This window comes from Thunnus albacares, chromosome 8, assembly GCF_914725855.1.
Source record: "Thunnus albacares chromosome 8, fThuAlb1.1, whole genome shotgun sequence".
Taxonomy (NCBI): Eukaryota; Metazoa; Chordata; class Actinopteri; order Scombriformes; family Scombridae; genus Thunnus; species Thunnus albacares.
In genome coordinates this window covers 25,965,340-25,981,082 of record NC_058113.1, presented here as the reverse complement: position 1 = coordinate 25,981,082, position 15,743 = coordinate 25,965,340, and the positions used below count along the sequence as shown (strand labels likewise).

The 15,743-nt window shown below is 40.0% G+C and overlaps 1 protein-coding gene across 6 annotated transcripts in view; it reads left to right on the top strand.

Moving 5' to 3' along the window:
- The window catches only part of gramd1a (GRAM domain containing 1A), a 35,301-nt gene extending 20,390 nt beyond the window's left edge, over positions 1-14,911 (top strand). For all 6 annotated transcript variants that reach the window (XM_044358178.1, XM_044358176.1, XM_044358177.1 and 3 more), the window contains 11 exons: positions 243-552; positions 1,510-1,663; positions 2,605-2,751; positions 3,986-4,107; positions 4,953-5,095; positions 6,596-6,699; positions 7,994-8,224; positions 8,658-8,742; positions 11,513-11,620; positions 12,507-12,627; positions 12,810-14,911. In XM_044358178.1, coding sequence (XP_044214113.1) covers positions 243-552; positions 1,510-1,663; positions 2,605-2,751; positions 3,986-4,107; positions 4,953-5,095; positions 6,596-6,699; positions 7,994-8,224; positions 8,658-8,742; positions 11,513-11,620; positions 12,507-12,627; positions 12,810-12,911 — 1,627 coding nt within the window. In that variant the 3' untranslated portion in view covers positions 12,912-14,911. The remainder of the gene's footprint in view (positions 1-242; positions 553-1,509; positions 1,664-2,604; positions 2,752-3,985; positions 4,108-4,952; positions 5,096-6,595; positions 6,700-7,993; positions 8,225-8,657; positions 8,743-11,512; positions 11,621-12,506; positions 12,628-12,809) is intronic.
- The last annotated feature ends 832 nt before the right edge of the window (positions 14,912-15,743 follow it).

Below are 15,743 nucleotides of genomic sequence, written 5' to 3'. Positions count from 1 at the left end.
CTCACTAATTAGGAGACAGGGGTTGATTGTATGTGTGTGTATTTTCATCAGACCCTACTCAATTCATCAAGGTTATGAATTAGTGTTTTTAATGTCAACTACCATAACAGTTCGACCTGGTTGGTTAAATATTCCCCACCTCTGTCTCTTAAGTTCTCTTAACAAACACTCTCTCGCACAATGTGACTTCTTTGTGCGTCTCTGTTTCACCCGCTCTCACTTCCTCTCCCTCCATTCCCCAGGCCAGGAGACGAGTCAGTATCAGTCACAGATCTACTAGACCTGAGCTCAGTGTCGGTTCCCTCCACGGGCAGCTCTCCTCCGCCCCTGGTGCCCTGCAGTCAGGCCAGCCCTTCCTCAGCTACCAACCTCGGGGCCTCCTCTCCCCCTTCCTCCGCGTCCTGTCTGCCCATAGAGGTGCCTTCCTCATCTGGACGCAGACTCAGCTCTGACCCTCTCGAACCCAGCCCGCCCAGCTCCCACAGCTCGCTGCCATCCACCACTCCCACCAACACTTCTGTCTCTGCGCTGGCCTCTGCTTCTGCATCTTTTGTGAGTGTTCTTCTTAACATCCACATGTACTTTGGTGTACAACACTGCAATAGCTTGTCTTTGACACAGTAGTGTTTCTAATCTAAACCTACAGCTCCTGTCAACACAGTTCAGTAAACACAGTTCTTTTTGATTTTAATTTTGGTGCAGTATGATAGATGATTGATGTGTGTGTTTGTGTAATGTGCAGTGTAGTTAGCAAGTAAATAATGGTATCACTGCAGCTATGATTCAGTTTGTATTGGATATACAAATCTGAGTTGTGCACTGTCTAACATATCCAGTACAAGCTGGCATTAGTAGAGCTGAATAGTTGCTTTTTAACACAAACATTAATAATTTACTTCAGCAGAAAATGTTCTTCTTCATCAACTATTTTGAAAATACCCTTATCAAAGAGTGATTTTATGTAACTGTACAGTTCGTAACACACACTTGATTACAAAAGTACATCATCTAGGCAACGCATGTTTACTTGTCTAACACCATCTTTATATTTTTCACCATTCAAAACACAATAAAGAAGGACAGCGAGCGCAAATGAAATGGAATAAAATGGAATGTGATATAAAATTGGACAAAAATGAAAAACATGAAATACAAGATGTATATTTAGTATTTAAGGATGTGAAATAGCTATTTATGTAGTTGTCTTGGTTGACTCTGTGTCCAATCAGTTCTGCTCATGAACAGCTGCTCTGGTTGTTTCCCCTGCAGTTGATCTTGATACGGGCAAATCAAGCCCCAGCCAAGATAAAGTGAATAAATGGAGGGCTGTGTTGACTGAGTCGGTTTCACATTAATTGCACGGCTGTAGTGGTATGTCTGCTCAGCATCAACACGAGGTCAGCCCAGCTGAGGCCTCTTTCCTCTCAAGTCATATGACAATGGGGTGATTTCTCTACAAACCTCTCGCTAACTGTCCTCTGGTGCGCTTTTCTCCTCTCGCTGCATCAGAATCTGGAAGAGGGTGGGGACAGCCTGTCCGAGTCAGCCAATCACATGCTGCCCCCGCCACCCACCAGCCTGGGAAACCTCTCCTCACTGGACATCACAAACGATGAGGAACTGCCCACAGACCCCAGCAACTCCTCTGACACACAAGAAGAGAGTAAGTGCTGGAGAATGCATTGATTATAAGACATTTAAAGTGTTGTTAATTCAGTGATTATGTTTTTTGTGAATCATTTTACTAATTACATCTTTGTGATGTCTGTTATGCTGTTCCTGTTTATGGTTAAACTATTCTCTATACCTGCTGTGCCTTCTAAGTTTAGTGTATTTTATTTATCTTACTGTGAACTAACATTGTCTTTGTGCTACGCAAGTAAATGTTATTACAGTGAGTTCCTCTCCAGACAGTGTATAACTTCTATAAACCTGTAGTTTCTTACTGCTTCATTGCATCCAACCTTTCAGCTTTCTGCATCAACAGTAATTGCAGTGAAGGGTTTTTTTTTTTTTTTTTTAACTGTGGAGTGAGTTACTGACATGAGTGAACATGTCCTGAACTAAATCAAAGAATTTCTTCGGAAGATTATGTCCACCAGAGCCAAAAATAATGTGCATGTTATTAAACTGTAGTTATATGCATGTTGTTTTGGTTGCTGTCAGATGATCAACCTGAAATTACCTACAACTTGACAAATTAATGATAGGATTGCTTGGGGATTTAATATTAAGTGGAGAGGGTACAGAAGATTTGAATGTGCAAACCAGAGTCTGCTCAGTAGGCCTTAACTCATGCAGAAATAAGCAAATGCATACACTAACAATCTGTGTGTTCCCATGAAATCATTTGCCAAAGCTTTGCTATCACTGCTAGAGTAAGTGTTATTATTAAAATACGAAATTTCCCTCTCACGCACATAAAAGTGTTGATTTACATATGTTGGGAAAAGACGTTCAGAAAGATTTAACGGTACATTCGGACCTGCACAGGATCAGTAACTCTGACCAAAAGATATTTCACCACAACAAAAGGGGGGTTGAATCATTACTAAAATAACCAGGAAAGGAAGCACATGAATCTATTTTGCTCCCGACCCTCAGGTGAAGTGGAGTCATTCTGTGCTGACCTGAGTGGGCGGCTGCACATCAACACCGCGGTCCGCATGAGTGTAGACAAGCTGCACGACCTGCTCTTCTCTGCTGACACACACTTCATCCAGCACCTCTTCTCCCAACGACACTTCACTGGTATGTAAAGCACACACCCACACACACACACACATACACACACACACATAATCTTGTATATGCTTGCACACAGTCAAGGCTTTTCTAGGGTTGTACAACTAGCATTTATTTATTTATTAATGATGAAATATTAAAGCCCTTTTTGTTTTATGTCTGGTTATTGGCCACATGTTTGAGAGTTCTTTTCTAATACTTTGAAACTGTTTTAAGCTTTGATGTGATGTTCCTACATTTCCCAGAATGCATTTTAGGCAGAACTTCGATAGAACGTGCATTAACTTGTTGCATGACATTAAGCACAAGAGAGCAAGTTTTTCCTGTTGAGACAGCGACGGTTACGGACACCCTGTGTTTGTCGTTGCTCCATTCCTTACTGGACTGTTGGTGCTGCTGTTGTGGAAATCCCACTTTTATTCTTAATGTATGACACTAGAACCTGATGTTTCACTGTTTGATGTTTTAGATACTGAGACATTTTTCTGCCATTAAACTCATTTATGCAAGTATGTATTTGTATAGGGATAGGAATAAGAAAAACACACCTGCAAACATTTCTACTTGTTTGTTTTTTTTAATTTTGAAAGTAGTTTTGTTACTCTTGTGAAGCTTCCGTGCAACTCGGTCCAACTGATTAACACAAACATGATAATGTAATGTAATTTCAAAACTGAAGCACTTCTTAACCCCCACCACTCAGAGACATGCTGTAGCCCACTGTATTGTGCCACTAATGAGGGAACCACACTAGTTGTTTACGCTGGGTTAACCACCCTCCATCACTGGTTGTTTTTTTTTTTATCCAAGGCCCTGTATCGTCACTTCATAACAATGACTTTAGTTGGCCTGACATTTGAAGTCCTCTTTGCATAAATGGAGTATCTATTTTGGAGATTTTTCTGTAGTTTAAATGAGGACAGAGCCATGAAGTTGGCCTGTGGCTACCCCAGTCGGAGGCCCTGCCTACTTGGGAACATTGTGCTGCTCTAATTGGGGCATTTCTTTCTTTCCTTTCTTTTTATGAAGGAGCGTGGATTGACCCTCTTTTTTTTTTTTTTTTTTTCCTCTCTCTCCCTTCACCCTATCTGAATCTCGTGGTCTCTCTTCTTTTCATTCATAAATTCCCAACCTCTCGTATCCTTTCGTTCTCTCATTTTCACAAAATCTCTTGGGACTTAACGTCTCTTGTTCTCTCGTGACTCGCTCATGTTCTCCCTCTCTTCTTTCCCTCTCTCAGACCTGTCGGTGGGCGAGTGGCAGCAGGACAGCAGCAGTGGGAACACCAGCCGTGTGCTCAGCTACACCATCGCCCTCAACAACCCCCTCGGCCCCAAGACTGCCCCTGTGGTGGAGACGCAGGTCAGTCCTTAACAAACACAGGCCTTTTTTAATTTCAACAGTTAGCCCTTTCAGCACACAGGCTTTGTTTAGGAGCAAATAACTTGAGAAGAACGCTGTACTTATTAAACCTGAACTGGAGTGGAGCTACCTCTGGTGTCTTATTAAGTAATGGATTAACAAGTAATGTCTTTTATTTTTTGCTTTGTGTTGGCTCCAGTTTGTATTCAGAAGTGCAGAATTCACAGCTAAAAGTGATCGTCTCTTCTCACAAAAATGCATTTACACATCCTAAAAAAACAAATAAACATTGATTTCAGAAGTGACATATATATATATATATATATATATAATTAGTATAAACATCTACTCAGACCATATCATTGCTGTCATAAAGTTAAAACTTCAAAAGTCCTTCAGTTAGAAGATACTAATCCAGTAGAAGTTGGTGTAATTACTTCTTAATATTAAGTATTGGTTACAATTTTCCCTCAAAACATTTTGCTTAATTTATTTTCAAAATGAATTAAATTTTTATAGCACTCATATTAATTCCCTCGTGGTGGTGCTGTACTGCTGTTAAATGCACACAAAGCAAAAAACTGACTGATTTAATGTTGTCTACACAGTGGAAGTATTTTTTTTTTTTGACAGCCCAACAATGTGAGGTTGTATAAGTTGTAAAATTGATTTCCTTTTCCCTGAAACACTAAATGAAAACTGAAACGTACAGCAACTTTCAGCAGTTAATCATCCGTCAGAGGCCATAACTTGCAGAAGGCTCAGTTTAGAGTTTATGTGTCACAGAAAACCAGTACACGTGCATGCCAATAACTATCCACCTCCATTTTTCTCCCTGCTTCTAGACGTTGCATAAGAGCAGTGCCAGGGGTGAGTGCTTCGTGGTGGACTCAGAGGTCATCACCTCAGGCATCCCCTACCAGGACTACTTCTACACTGTCCACAGATACTGCCTCACCTCCATCAACAAGCACAAGAGTCGGCTCAGGTGGGGTTTGTCTTTCACTTTGAGCTCACTCGTGAACCGTGAAAACCTCAGTCAAAACAGAAAAGCCACAAGTGGATAACTGTCACACTCAAGATTATACTCCTGTTGAATGTGTTGCTCTTGATGACAGATCTTCTTACTGTTGCATCATTAGTTATATATGCAGAAACTAAAACAACTGTTAGTAGAGAATTTTACAGTCTTTGTAGGATTCACGATAAAAACTTAAATCAGGGATTTATGTTGGTAATTTATATCTTGATGCTACAGGTGATAATAGTCCTATCCATGATTAGGACCAAAACAAGGAGCTGACACATGACTTAAAGTAATAATTTTTATTAAATAAGATAAAAGAACATACAGCAGCACCACATGCTTTGGAAACCAGTAACACCAGTGGTGTATGATATGACTAGGATGAGTGGAAAGTATATGTGGTTGTGTTCTGAGGCGCAGAAGGAAAGGAAGTCCAAACACTGATTCAGGTTATATACTGATGACCTGTACTCTGCTTGCCAGTTTCCTGCAAGAGGAAGAATGACACAGAATTAAACTGAAGTCTTGACAGAGAAGAGAGAGAGAGAGAGAGAGCCGTCTCATACAAACATTTGATCCATAGGATCCTTGTTGTTTACGTATGTGCTGTCAGTTTACAAAAAAATAGATGATGCAAACTGTAGCTGAGCGCTGAAGTCTCTTACCTTGGAGACCAGAAACTCTTGCTGGTATATGAAATAATCCCATCAGAGCTTTCTCTCCCTTGTTTCATCTAGTCTCCCTTGTTGCTTTCCTTCTATTTAAAGAAGTCAGTCTTAACACTAAACTGCTACTAGTGATGTCAGTGGTTTCTCTTTCGTCGGACGTTACCTGCCAAACATCTTGTACATGATTTGATGAGATATGAGCATATTTCTAGTATAGGTACAGTAGGTTCTAAATATGTTGAGGCCTCTTCCTCCCATTTTTTTCAGCAATCACAGGAAGGGAAAAAAAGCAGACACAGTAGTTTCTCTGCTGACAGTCAATCATTAGACCATTGTGCAATATGTCCTTAAGAGATGTTTCACTTAAGAGCTGTGACTCCATGACTGTCTCCTTCTCATTAACATCTTCAGGTCAATAAATTCAGTGGTGGTATATTCTGGCCAAGCTGTGTTTTATTATAAAAGCAGGTCTATTGTTTTGCAAACCTTGGTGTACAGCTTTCTTTCGAAATTACTTTGCTTAGACACACAGTTCCTGCTTGTAGTCAAGATTTGGGTGAAATTCATGAGAAATGAAGTATGTCATCACAAAATTTTAATTGCAACACTTCCAGTGAACTTTACTGGTTAATTGTAGAGCATAATGTGTCCATCAGTGGAATTATCCTTCATAAAATTATAAAAGGTGTTTTCATTTTTTTAAAAGACAAAATTTAAAAGATATCTGATCCTGGTATTTGGATCGTCTATGTCTGTGTTTTAAACAGGGTTTGTTTTCTCTTCCTCTACCCAGAGTTTCCTCAGACATCTGCTACAGGAAGCAGCCGTGGAGCCTTGTGAAAGCCCTGATTGAAAAGAACACCTGGAGCGGTATTGAGGAGTACTACAGACACATGGGTGAGTCACATGGTCTGCCTCCTCCAGCGTTACACTGTATACTCACACCCTGTGGAAACCGAACTGACCTATTCAGGCTTATTTCCCTTTTCTTAACAACCGAACAGAAGTGTAGCGAAACTGCTCAAACAGGGGAACATTGAATATGAAGGCCAAATGCATGTTGTTTCATGTTACATGCGCTACCTGCAGTGAATCTGTGTGTGTCGGAGCCTTAATATAGCTGCAAGCATTATGTACAAAACCAGAATATTCTCTTTGTAACCAGTTAGACTGTCTTAGCCAGCCAAGTATCAGAGAGTACCAGACATGTCTTCATGTGAGGTTTTTAGAAATCTGAATGGATGTTTTAAATTTGTTGAATTCTGGTGTCAGTACCTGTGATTCGGTATGAACGCCAAAAAATATGTTAATAGTTTGCTCTAAATTTAAATTCCACTAAAAAAAAAAAAAAAAATGTTTTGCTTATTGATACCTCACTTGGACGTATGTGTAGAGTTTGATCCTGTTTTCACATTCATCTGCTGAAAGGGGAAAGTTTCTCTGTGTGTCACCTTCCATCTAAGTTGAAGACATGCAAGAATGATTTTGTGACAACCAGTTTGGAAGTCAGTTGTGATCAAATATGCAACTTGCACAAGTGTGATGTTGTTAAAAAATCTACACCTACTTCTTCTCCCTAATTGAAAAATCCAGAATCTCTGAATATATTATATATTTCTTTATGAATACACAAATATATTTTGGTTTCAAAAGCGTAACTTCTTCTTCTTCTTCTTCTTCTTCTTCACTGAAAAGTCCTTTCTCAGTGAATGTATGCTGGAGTTTCCACATTTAACTTCTTTGTGGAAAAAACACACCAGAAACACGTCATTATTCAAAGCAGGGTATTTTCAATTGTAAAACATGTCTTGAGGGGATTTTTAAACACAAAAATATATTTTTGAATAAAATAAGACTCTGTTTGTTGTTTTCGCATGGAGGCATACAAGAACTTGGCCCACATAAGATATGCTATACAATTGGCAAAACTACTATTTAAATAAAGCAATTTTGGCTTAAAGCATCAAATATTGATGCCAACATTTGGTGCTTGACAGGTTTTCATACGCAAGAGTGACTGACACAATTTGATTGGTACTTCTTTCCTGAAAATGTATTCTGATTGGATATTCAGCTATATTTAGGACATGTTGTGACAGTTGGGCGGGAGAGCTTGTGTTTGACCTCTATTCTACTTTCCTGGGTTATGTGTATTTTAATTCCTCCATCTATCCGCTTTCCCACCATGCAGAGAGCGAAGTGTGCAAGCTGGAGACACTACTGCAGTCTGAGGTTTCCGTGGTAACCACAGGCGAAGCAGTGGGCGCCGACGCATCCAAGACCCCGCCGGCCCTGCGCCGCCGCAAACGCACCTGCTCTCGAAGGCAAGGCGAGAGGGAGAGAGAGAGGGAGGGAGGAGGCATGGGCGCCGGAGACCGAGGGGACAGAGGCGTCGGAGAGGAGAGGGACAGGAGAGAAGCCAGTAAGTCAGCCAGGAGAAAATTGTTGAAGTGATTTGGACTGATGTTTGAATTTCAATCTTTGCTACTAAGCGAAGGTCATGTTCACAAGCTAAAAAGCCTGAATCCATCATCTGTACAATACAGCCCTCTGGTGGTTGTGTTTGGAGTTGCATGATAGAAACAGAAAAGGTCAGGATTCTTTTTTGGGATGTCAAGACACTTTTAGAGGAATAATCAGGACAAAGTTAAAGACTTAGAAAGAAGTGGAAACTGCTCAATTTCACAAAAGAATTATTTTACTATCATTTCACTATTTTTGGCCTGGAGAAATTACAGATAGAAACTGTAGGCGTTCGTGTACTATTTTTAGGTCCTAGGAAACATCACAGTTTAGTTATGTAAACATGTGTAAAACCAAATTGCTCAAAGAAAATCTTTTTTTTTTTTCCGTAGGTGCTCAGTATATGAAGCTGGGGGAGCGTTCGCGTGGTGGAGGACAGAACAGTATATCCACCATCTTGCTCATAGTCAGCTTCATGTAAGTTCAAGCGTATGTGTGTCCTGTGTGTTTTTCCATGAGTAACAGCAGATATTCATACTGTTCTGAATGTCCCCTTCTGGCTATTTTCATTCAAGGTAGTTTCCAGCATGTTTTATGTTTTACTGAGTACTGAACAGATGAATCATGTCTTATTCATCTTATAACCAATGAATTGCACAAAAAAGAGAGGAGTGTCTAAATGGAGATAAGAAAGGGATTTTCTATAAAGTGGAAATACTTCACAAGCTTCTTACTCCAAATACTGAAGGTCCTGATACAGAATAATTAAGCTGACCAGACTGATAAGAATACAAGTTTAACTGGTTCTTTAAATTGATGCACATTAACCAGAGAACAGACTCACCTTTTAATTTGATCTGTTACTGAATAAATGTTAATTAGCTACAGCTGAGCTAATCTACCACCGGTGATGAGACACTGACTACGTTTACATGCACAAAATATTCCGGTTTTTGCCCTTATTCTGAAAAAGACAATATTCCTACTAAGCTGTTTACATGGCTAATATTCCTGTTTACATGCAAAGGGTTTTCAGGGTTTGCTCCAGTGGGAACGGGAATCACAAGATCTCTGCAGGCAGTGAAGTAAACCAGCGAGGTGGAAAAACATTAGTGAGCTGCTGCCTGATATTTATAAGTGATATTGATATGACTGACATTATAAATTTATAGTTACAGGCACATCCAGTGCCTCGGTTGTCCCATGATGTTTACTACACTGCCGAGTGTTGTTGGTGCATCACACCAAGTCGTCACCGTCGGTCAGGATTTTATAACCAATCCCCTCCGTCCCCGTCGTGGAGGAGGCGCGCTCTGTTTTTCCAGCCCGCCCTCAACAGCTCTCTACTCTCCTCTCATCCCTCTCCTCCGTCTGCCTTCCTGTTTACGATATGTCATTTTGCCTGCGCAGGGATAAACAGGCAAGAGGCCCGTGTGTCGCAAACTGTGGTTTAAAAACCCCAATTGAGACACATATTCCGAATGCGCTGTATACGTCCAAAGAATGCTCCTAAAACCCAAATAATAACAGCGTATCCCACGTCTCAATCGGAAAGTATCAAATTCAGAATATTGTCATTTTTCGGAATAATAGTGTAATATTAGTGTGCATGTAAACGTAGTTAGTGACGGTTGGCTGCTACCTATATGTTTTCCATCGCTCTTTGCCAATAACAAAGCTTTACTAGAGACAAAAAGTTTGATAACAGAGTCGTCAGTGGCAGAGCTTAATGAGTTCCACCTCTAAATACTGTATATCCTTTCCTATAATATAGAGGAATGTTAAGAGGTTTCACATGTTCACATATCCCAGTTATTCGGAAATAAATATAAATATATATATATATATATATATATATATATATATATATATATATATATATATATATATATATATATATATATATATATATATATATATATATATATATACACGGTTTCAGTTCCTACCCAATCAAATCCCTTGTTTGTTTGTATATTTCTGAATAAATTGGTTTTCTGCTGTCTTGGTTCTGTTCACGTCTGAATGCTCCCCTCATTCAGCCACACTGGATATTGATCCTCTGCATACTAACAGCCTCACGATGCCTTTCTATTTCTGCTATTTCTCTTCTTTTCCCCTCCTTTCTGCATTACTTCTTGTGCATAGGATCTGTATCAGGTACTGTATGAGAGGCTTTGATTTTTATACCACTGGCTGCATAAATAAAATACTGATGAGGGAATCATTTTCTTAAGGGAAAAATCCACCCTTATAAATCTGTAACGATGCATTCAGATTGTGAAACTAATATTTAGTTTTCATTCTTCACACAAATTTTACTTCTTTTGAGTTTTGCTGCCCTTGTTTGTTTGACACAAACATCCAAAATACTGGACAGGAGTTTGCTTGCAAAACACACAAAGTAAATGTGTGTATGTGTAAGTTGAGTGTGACTCTTGACACGTGATGATTGTGCAGAACAGTGAGACTAGAGAGAAATCCCTATTCAGGTATTAAACTAGAAATATTACATGATGTCATCTACATATGAGCAACACTTCAGCCCAGGAATTCAACATGAATGTTGGCAGTATTTATCTGCAGCGCTGATGTTTGCCTGTGGGTGGATTTTTCCTGTAATAAAGTTGTGTTTTGATTGAGAATTGAGTTGTGAGTGAATGGACCTCCTCAATATTTACAAACCCTGAAATATTTGTCTATATTTCTATATTCTCCAGAAATAAGTTCGGAAAAAAGGCGACACTCCATAGTTAAAAACATTGAAAAGAATCACGTCATGTATTGATTTTTTTTTTTATTTATTTATTTTTTTTTTTAGAGGAATTTATTCACAATCAATAGGCTGACAAATCTGCCAACGCGTTTCAGCATAAAGCCTTCCTCAGAGCATGTGTGGCAGCAGTTCATAAAGGACACATCATGTGATCACCAATCAAAACACTTATAACTGTACACCTGAGAGGGGGTCCTCTACTCCACCCCCACACATCTGCATCAGCAGAATTGTCAGCCTATTGACTGTGAATAAATCCATCTAAAAGATGAAGAAAAAGAAGAAAAAAAAGATGGAGTGCGGTTGTTTTCCTCTTACAAACCCCCTGAAATATTTGTGTTTGTTTATTTTGTTCTGGCATTTTCCTTAATGATGTTCTTTTAGTGTTTCTTTGATGTTTGTTCACCATTTTTTAAACTTTTTTTATTCCAGTCAGTAAATTTGACAGTTGTCTTCTCTCTCTCTCGTCAGTCTGGTGGTGCTGGTGGCTCTCAACATGCTGCTGTTCTACAAGCTGTACGCTCTAGAAAGAGCGGCCCATACACTGGAGACATGGCACTCCTATTCTGTTGCTGACAGGTAAACACACCCCACTGTTTTCCATACAAATATAACTGCTCTATTCTCTCCATTCCTCACTCAGGGGGATCGTGGTGTTAATTGGCCTTTGTTCTCAGGCTTATAAGAGTTATTCTTGTGGGATCTTTGCTCTGAAATATCATAATATTATTATATAGCAACAAATCTTGCCTTTTGCAAGTTAAGTGGATGAAAATGACTCAAAGGAGTAGTTTGACATTTTGGGAAATATGCATATTTGCTTTCTTGCTGAGAGCTTGATACCAGTCTCATATCTGTTTGGTGATATGAGGTTGCAGCCAGCAGCTGCGTAGCTTAGCTTAGCATAAAGACGTGAAAGAAGAAAGACATGAAAGGACACACAATGGAAAGACACAGCTAGCCTGGCTCTCTCCGAAGGTAACAAAATCAGCCTACATACTATATGTTGTTTGTTTGAACCAAAGTGTAAAATTGTGATGTTACAGGGGGGTTATGTGCCGGACTACTGTCTAACTTGGCTGGTTTTTGTACGATTTAAACATACAAGATGTATAACGTTTTTATTAGTGAATTTTAGAGGTGCTTGTAGGTGGATTTTGTTACCTTTGGATGGAGCCAAGTTAACTGTTTCCCCCTGTTTCAAGTCTTTATGCTAAGCTAAGCCAACCAGCTGCTGGCTCCAGCTTCATATTTATTGTACTAACATAGAGAGATACTTTTTTCATCCCAAAGCGAACATAAATGAGAGTGGTATCAATTTTCTCATCTAACTGTCAAATAAGCGAGTAAGTGTTTCTAAAAATGTCGGAAGAATTCTTTCAGCAGTGCAAATGACTCTGCACGTCCATGTACTTATTCTTCTCCTCCTTTTCTCCTCCGGCTTTCCTTCCTCCCCTCTCCTCAGTCCTCTGCCCCAGACGGCCGGAGAGTGGGCTCAGGTCTTGCAGCTCCAGAGGCAGTTCCACCAGGCACAGCTCAGCAAGTGGCAGCAGATCCTACAATCCTCTGTCACACTTCTCGACCAGGTACGTGCGTTTATTTTACTGCGAAGCAAGACGCTCGCAGGGCCGGTCGGCAAGCCGTACGTCACACAAACTGCTGGTGCTCATAATGTGCTTAATGACATCACTGCGTTGTGTAATCCAATATACCCTTCAACCTCTTTCTCTCACCCTCCCCCATCACCCCAACCATGTTTATCCTCCAGATGAAGCAGTCGTTAGAAAAGCTCCATAAGGGCATCGTGGTCCCAGAGGTGCAGCAGGATCCCACCACTGACACCTTCACAGAGACCCTGACTGAGGCCTGAGTCCCACCTCCTCTGGCCAACACACCCCCCCACCCACCCACCCTTCCCGACTGTCTCCCACCTCTGAACACACCCTGGTGGACTGTTAGAGTAGGAACTGGGGGGCTGGTCAACGTGGATCAGGACGCAGTTTGCTCTCTTCTTTCAGAATTGAAAACCAGGAGTGGGACATATGGGGGAACTACATCACCCACAAATCTTCTGGCCTGACTGACTTGAAATGGCGACGTTCGCCCTCAGCCTCAACCAGTAACAACTTCATTCAGACAGGAAGCTATCAGGACCACAGCAATAAGTTACCTACAGCTGCAAGTCATCTGTATGTAACAGTATGGAAACAGGCCACAGGTGGGCCGATTCAAACCATTTACTCCTCAGAAAAAGATGTTTCGAAATGGCCAACCACGTTTCAGAACGACTTGAATTCAGACCTACCTGTTTTCGGACCCCGCCCCCCTCTTCCTTCCCCCCCATTTCTCGACTATCACAGAATTCAGCTCCTCTTACAACATTTCAAAAGTTTAGTGGGATCAGTGATTCTGGAAAGTGGGAGCTTTTTCTCCTAGTCCTGGGAACAGTTTAGATACCTTTGCCTCTAGTGAATGCCTGCTGAAACAAAAAAAAAAAAGGGGGGGAGGGGGGGGGGGGGTGGGAGGGGTTGCCAGCTGTCTGGATGTGACGAACAAACACCCGAACGAGAACGCTGACCGGAGCAGGAAGCTCTCGGTCATCCATTTCTCGCTCTTTCCATCAGGGATTCGCTCTTCCACGTCGGGAGTTGAGTCCCGTCAAAGGTCGTCCGAACAATTCAACACCAGACACCTTTTTTTTTTTTTCACCGCTATTTTTTTTTAGATGTAAATTATACATCTGAAAGTAAATTCCAAACAGACTTCCTTCCTCCTCCTCCTCCAATCCTATCGCGATTTTATCTTTTTTGAAAATCAGTGTGATGGATCGTTTGTTTGGACAGCAAGCTGCGTCTGACTATTTCTCAGACCGTTACAGTATTTATTATTACCAATGACTCTTGATCTGAAGTCCTGTCCTGCTCGTTGGAAGTCATTCGGTGGGTATTTTGTGCTCTGAATTAGCTGTTGCAGTGCGGACCAAGAGGAGCTTAACGAGAATGATTACTGGTCACAGCAATAATGACAATAGTGATTCTAGTACTTTTTGAATGTTTCAAACAAAGTAGTATATGATAATAATAATAATAAATTGTGTGTGAATGTGCGTAGAGGCAGTGATTTAAAAAAAAAACAACAAAAAACAACCAAGCAAAGAAGATTTTGACTTGACAGATGTGCGTGTGTATGTTCATGAGGAGTCCTCAATGTTGCATTTTCAGATGTTACATATTCACATTATTGTTTGTTGTTTTTTTTTTTTTGTTTTTTTTTTTGAGATTTCTCTTTTCAAATTTGGTCGCTCAGTCTTTGTATCATGGAGCCAGACCTCAACATTTCAGGATTACCATAGACTTGATCAGGTTGAAACCTCAAATTTAAGAACAGCTACTTCATAGTCCAACTGGGCCGGACGTTTTAAAAACAAAAGGACCAACCAGAATTTTTGTAGGCCCGGGTGAAGAAAAAGGGAATCTGTTTTGCAGTATCGTTTCTTTGTGTGTTTGTAATATTAATTTGACTCACTCGTCTTCTTTTTATTGAATTCCTTTTTTTTTCATTTTCTATCTTTATTATTTTGTCGTCTTTATTCGTCATTTCTTTTCAGCCTTTTTCCCTCCGTCCACTCGATTCCTGACTTTCTGATGATGTAAAAAAAAAAAGAGAAAAACTCTCACCCATCTGTAACTCCCTCTTTGTTTTCTTCTTCTTCTTCTTCTGCTTCTCAGCATTCAACCCCACTCTTCCTCTCTTTTCTCTATGATGTGTGCTCGCTCTTCCCCTTCACCTGCTCGCTCGCTCTCTCTCTCTCTCTTTTTCACTGCAAATGGCGGCTACAGAAGCATGTGGGCCCTGCTGTGCATGGCCATTCGTGGATAACAAAAGGGTGTAATATTTATTTAGGGGAGGGATTGGGGGTGGGGGTGGGGTGGGGTGGTTTATTGAGGGAGAGAGAGAGACAGATGAGGAGCGGGGATGAGAATGTACTGTAAAGATGTGATTGTACGCCACGCCATGGAGATAAAAGACAAGATCTAAAACATACAACAACTCTGTGCTCGTCTTTGAGTCTGTGTGTGTCTTTACCTCAAACATTTGGGTCAAATTTTGCTGTGAATTGCAGTGAAACTACTGTTATTTGTTTATCTATCTATTATTTAGTTGATTAATCATTTGGTCCATAAAACATCAGAAAATAGTTTTTAAAAAAAATTATAATATCCCAAAACCCAAGCTGACATATTTAAAAACAGTCCAAAACCCAAAGATATTCAGTTTAATGTCACAGAAACTTATGGAAACTATCACAGTTGAGAAGCTGCAACCTGTGAATTTTTGGAATTTTTATCTTATAAATTGTTTGGAATATAAATTTTCTGTCAATTACCAGATTGATTAATTGACTAATTGTTTCAGCTCTCTTGTCAACATTATATCAAGTCTGAGTCAGTGAAAATCAAATCTTTCAAAAAAATAAGATTTATTCAGACACCTGACATTTGTTTTTATTTTTTATTTACTGAATAAAGCAGAGAAGAAGCCCTAAAGTAAAGCTGCGACTAACAATTGTCATTAATTGTCCTACTGAGAATGTACATGATTCATTGTTAAGTTAAGTAGAAAAATAATAACCAACGTCTTGTTTATCTGACCAACAGTCCAAAACCCAGATATTCAGTTTATTATAATATATCACAAAGAA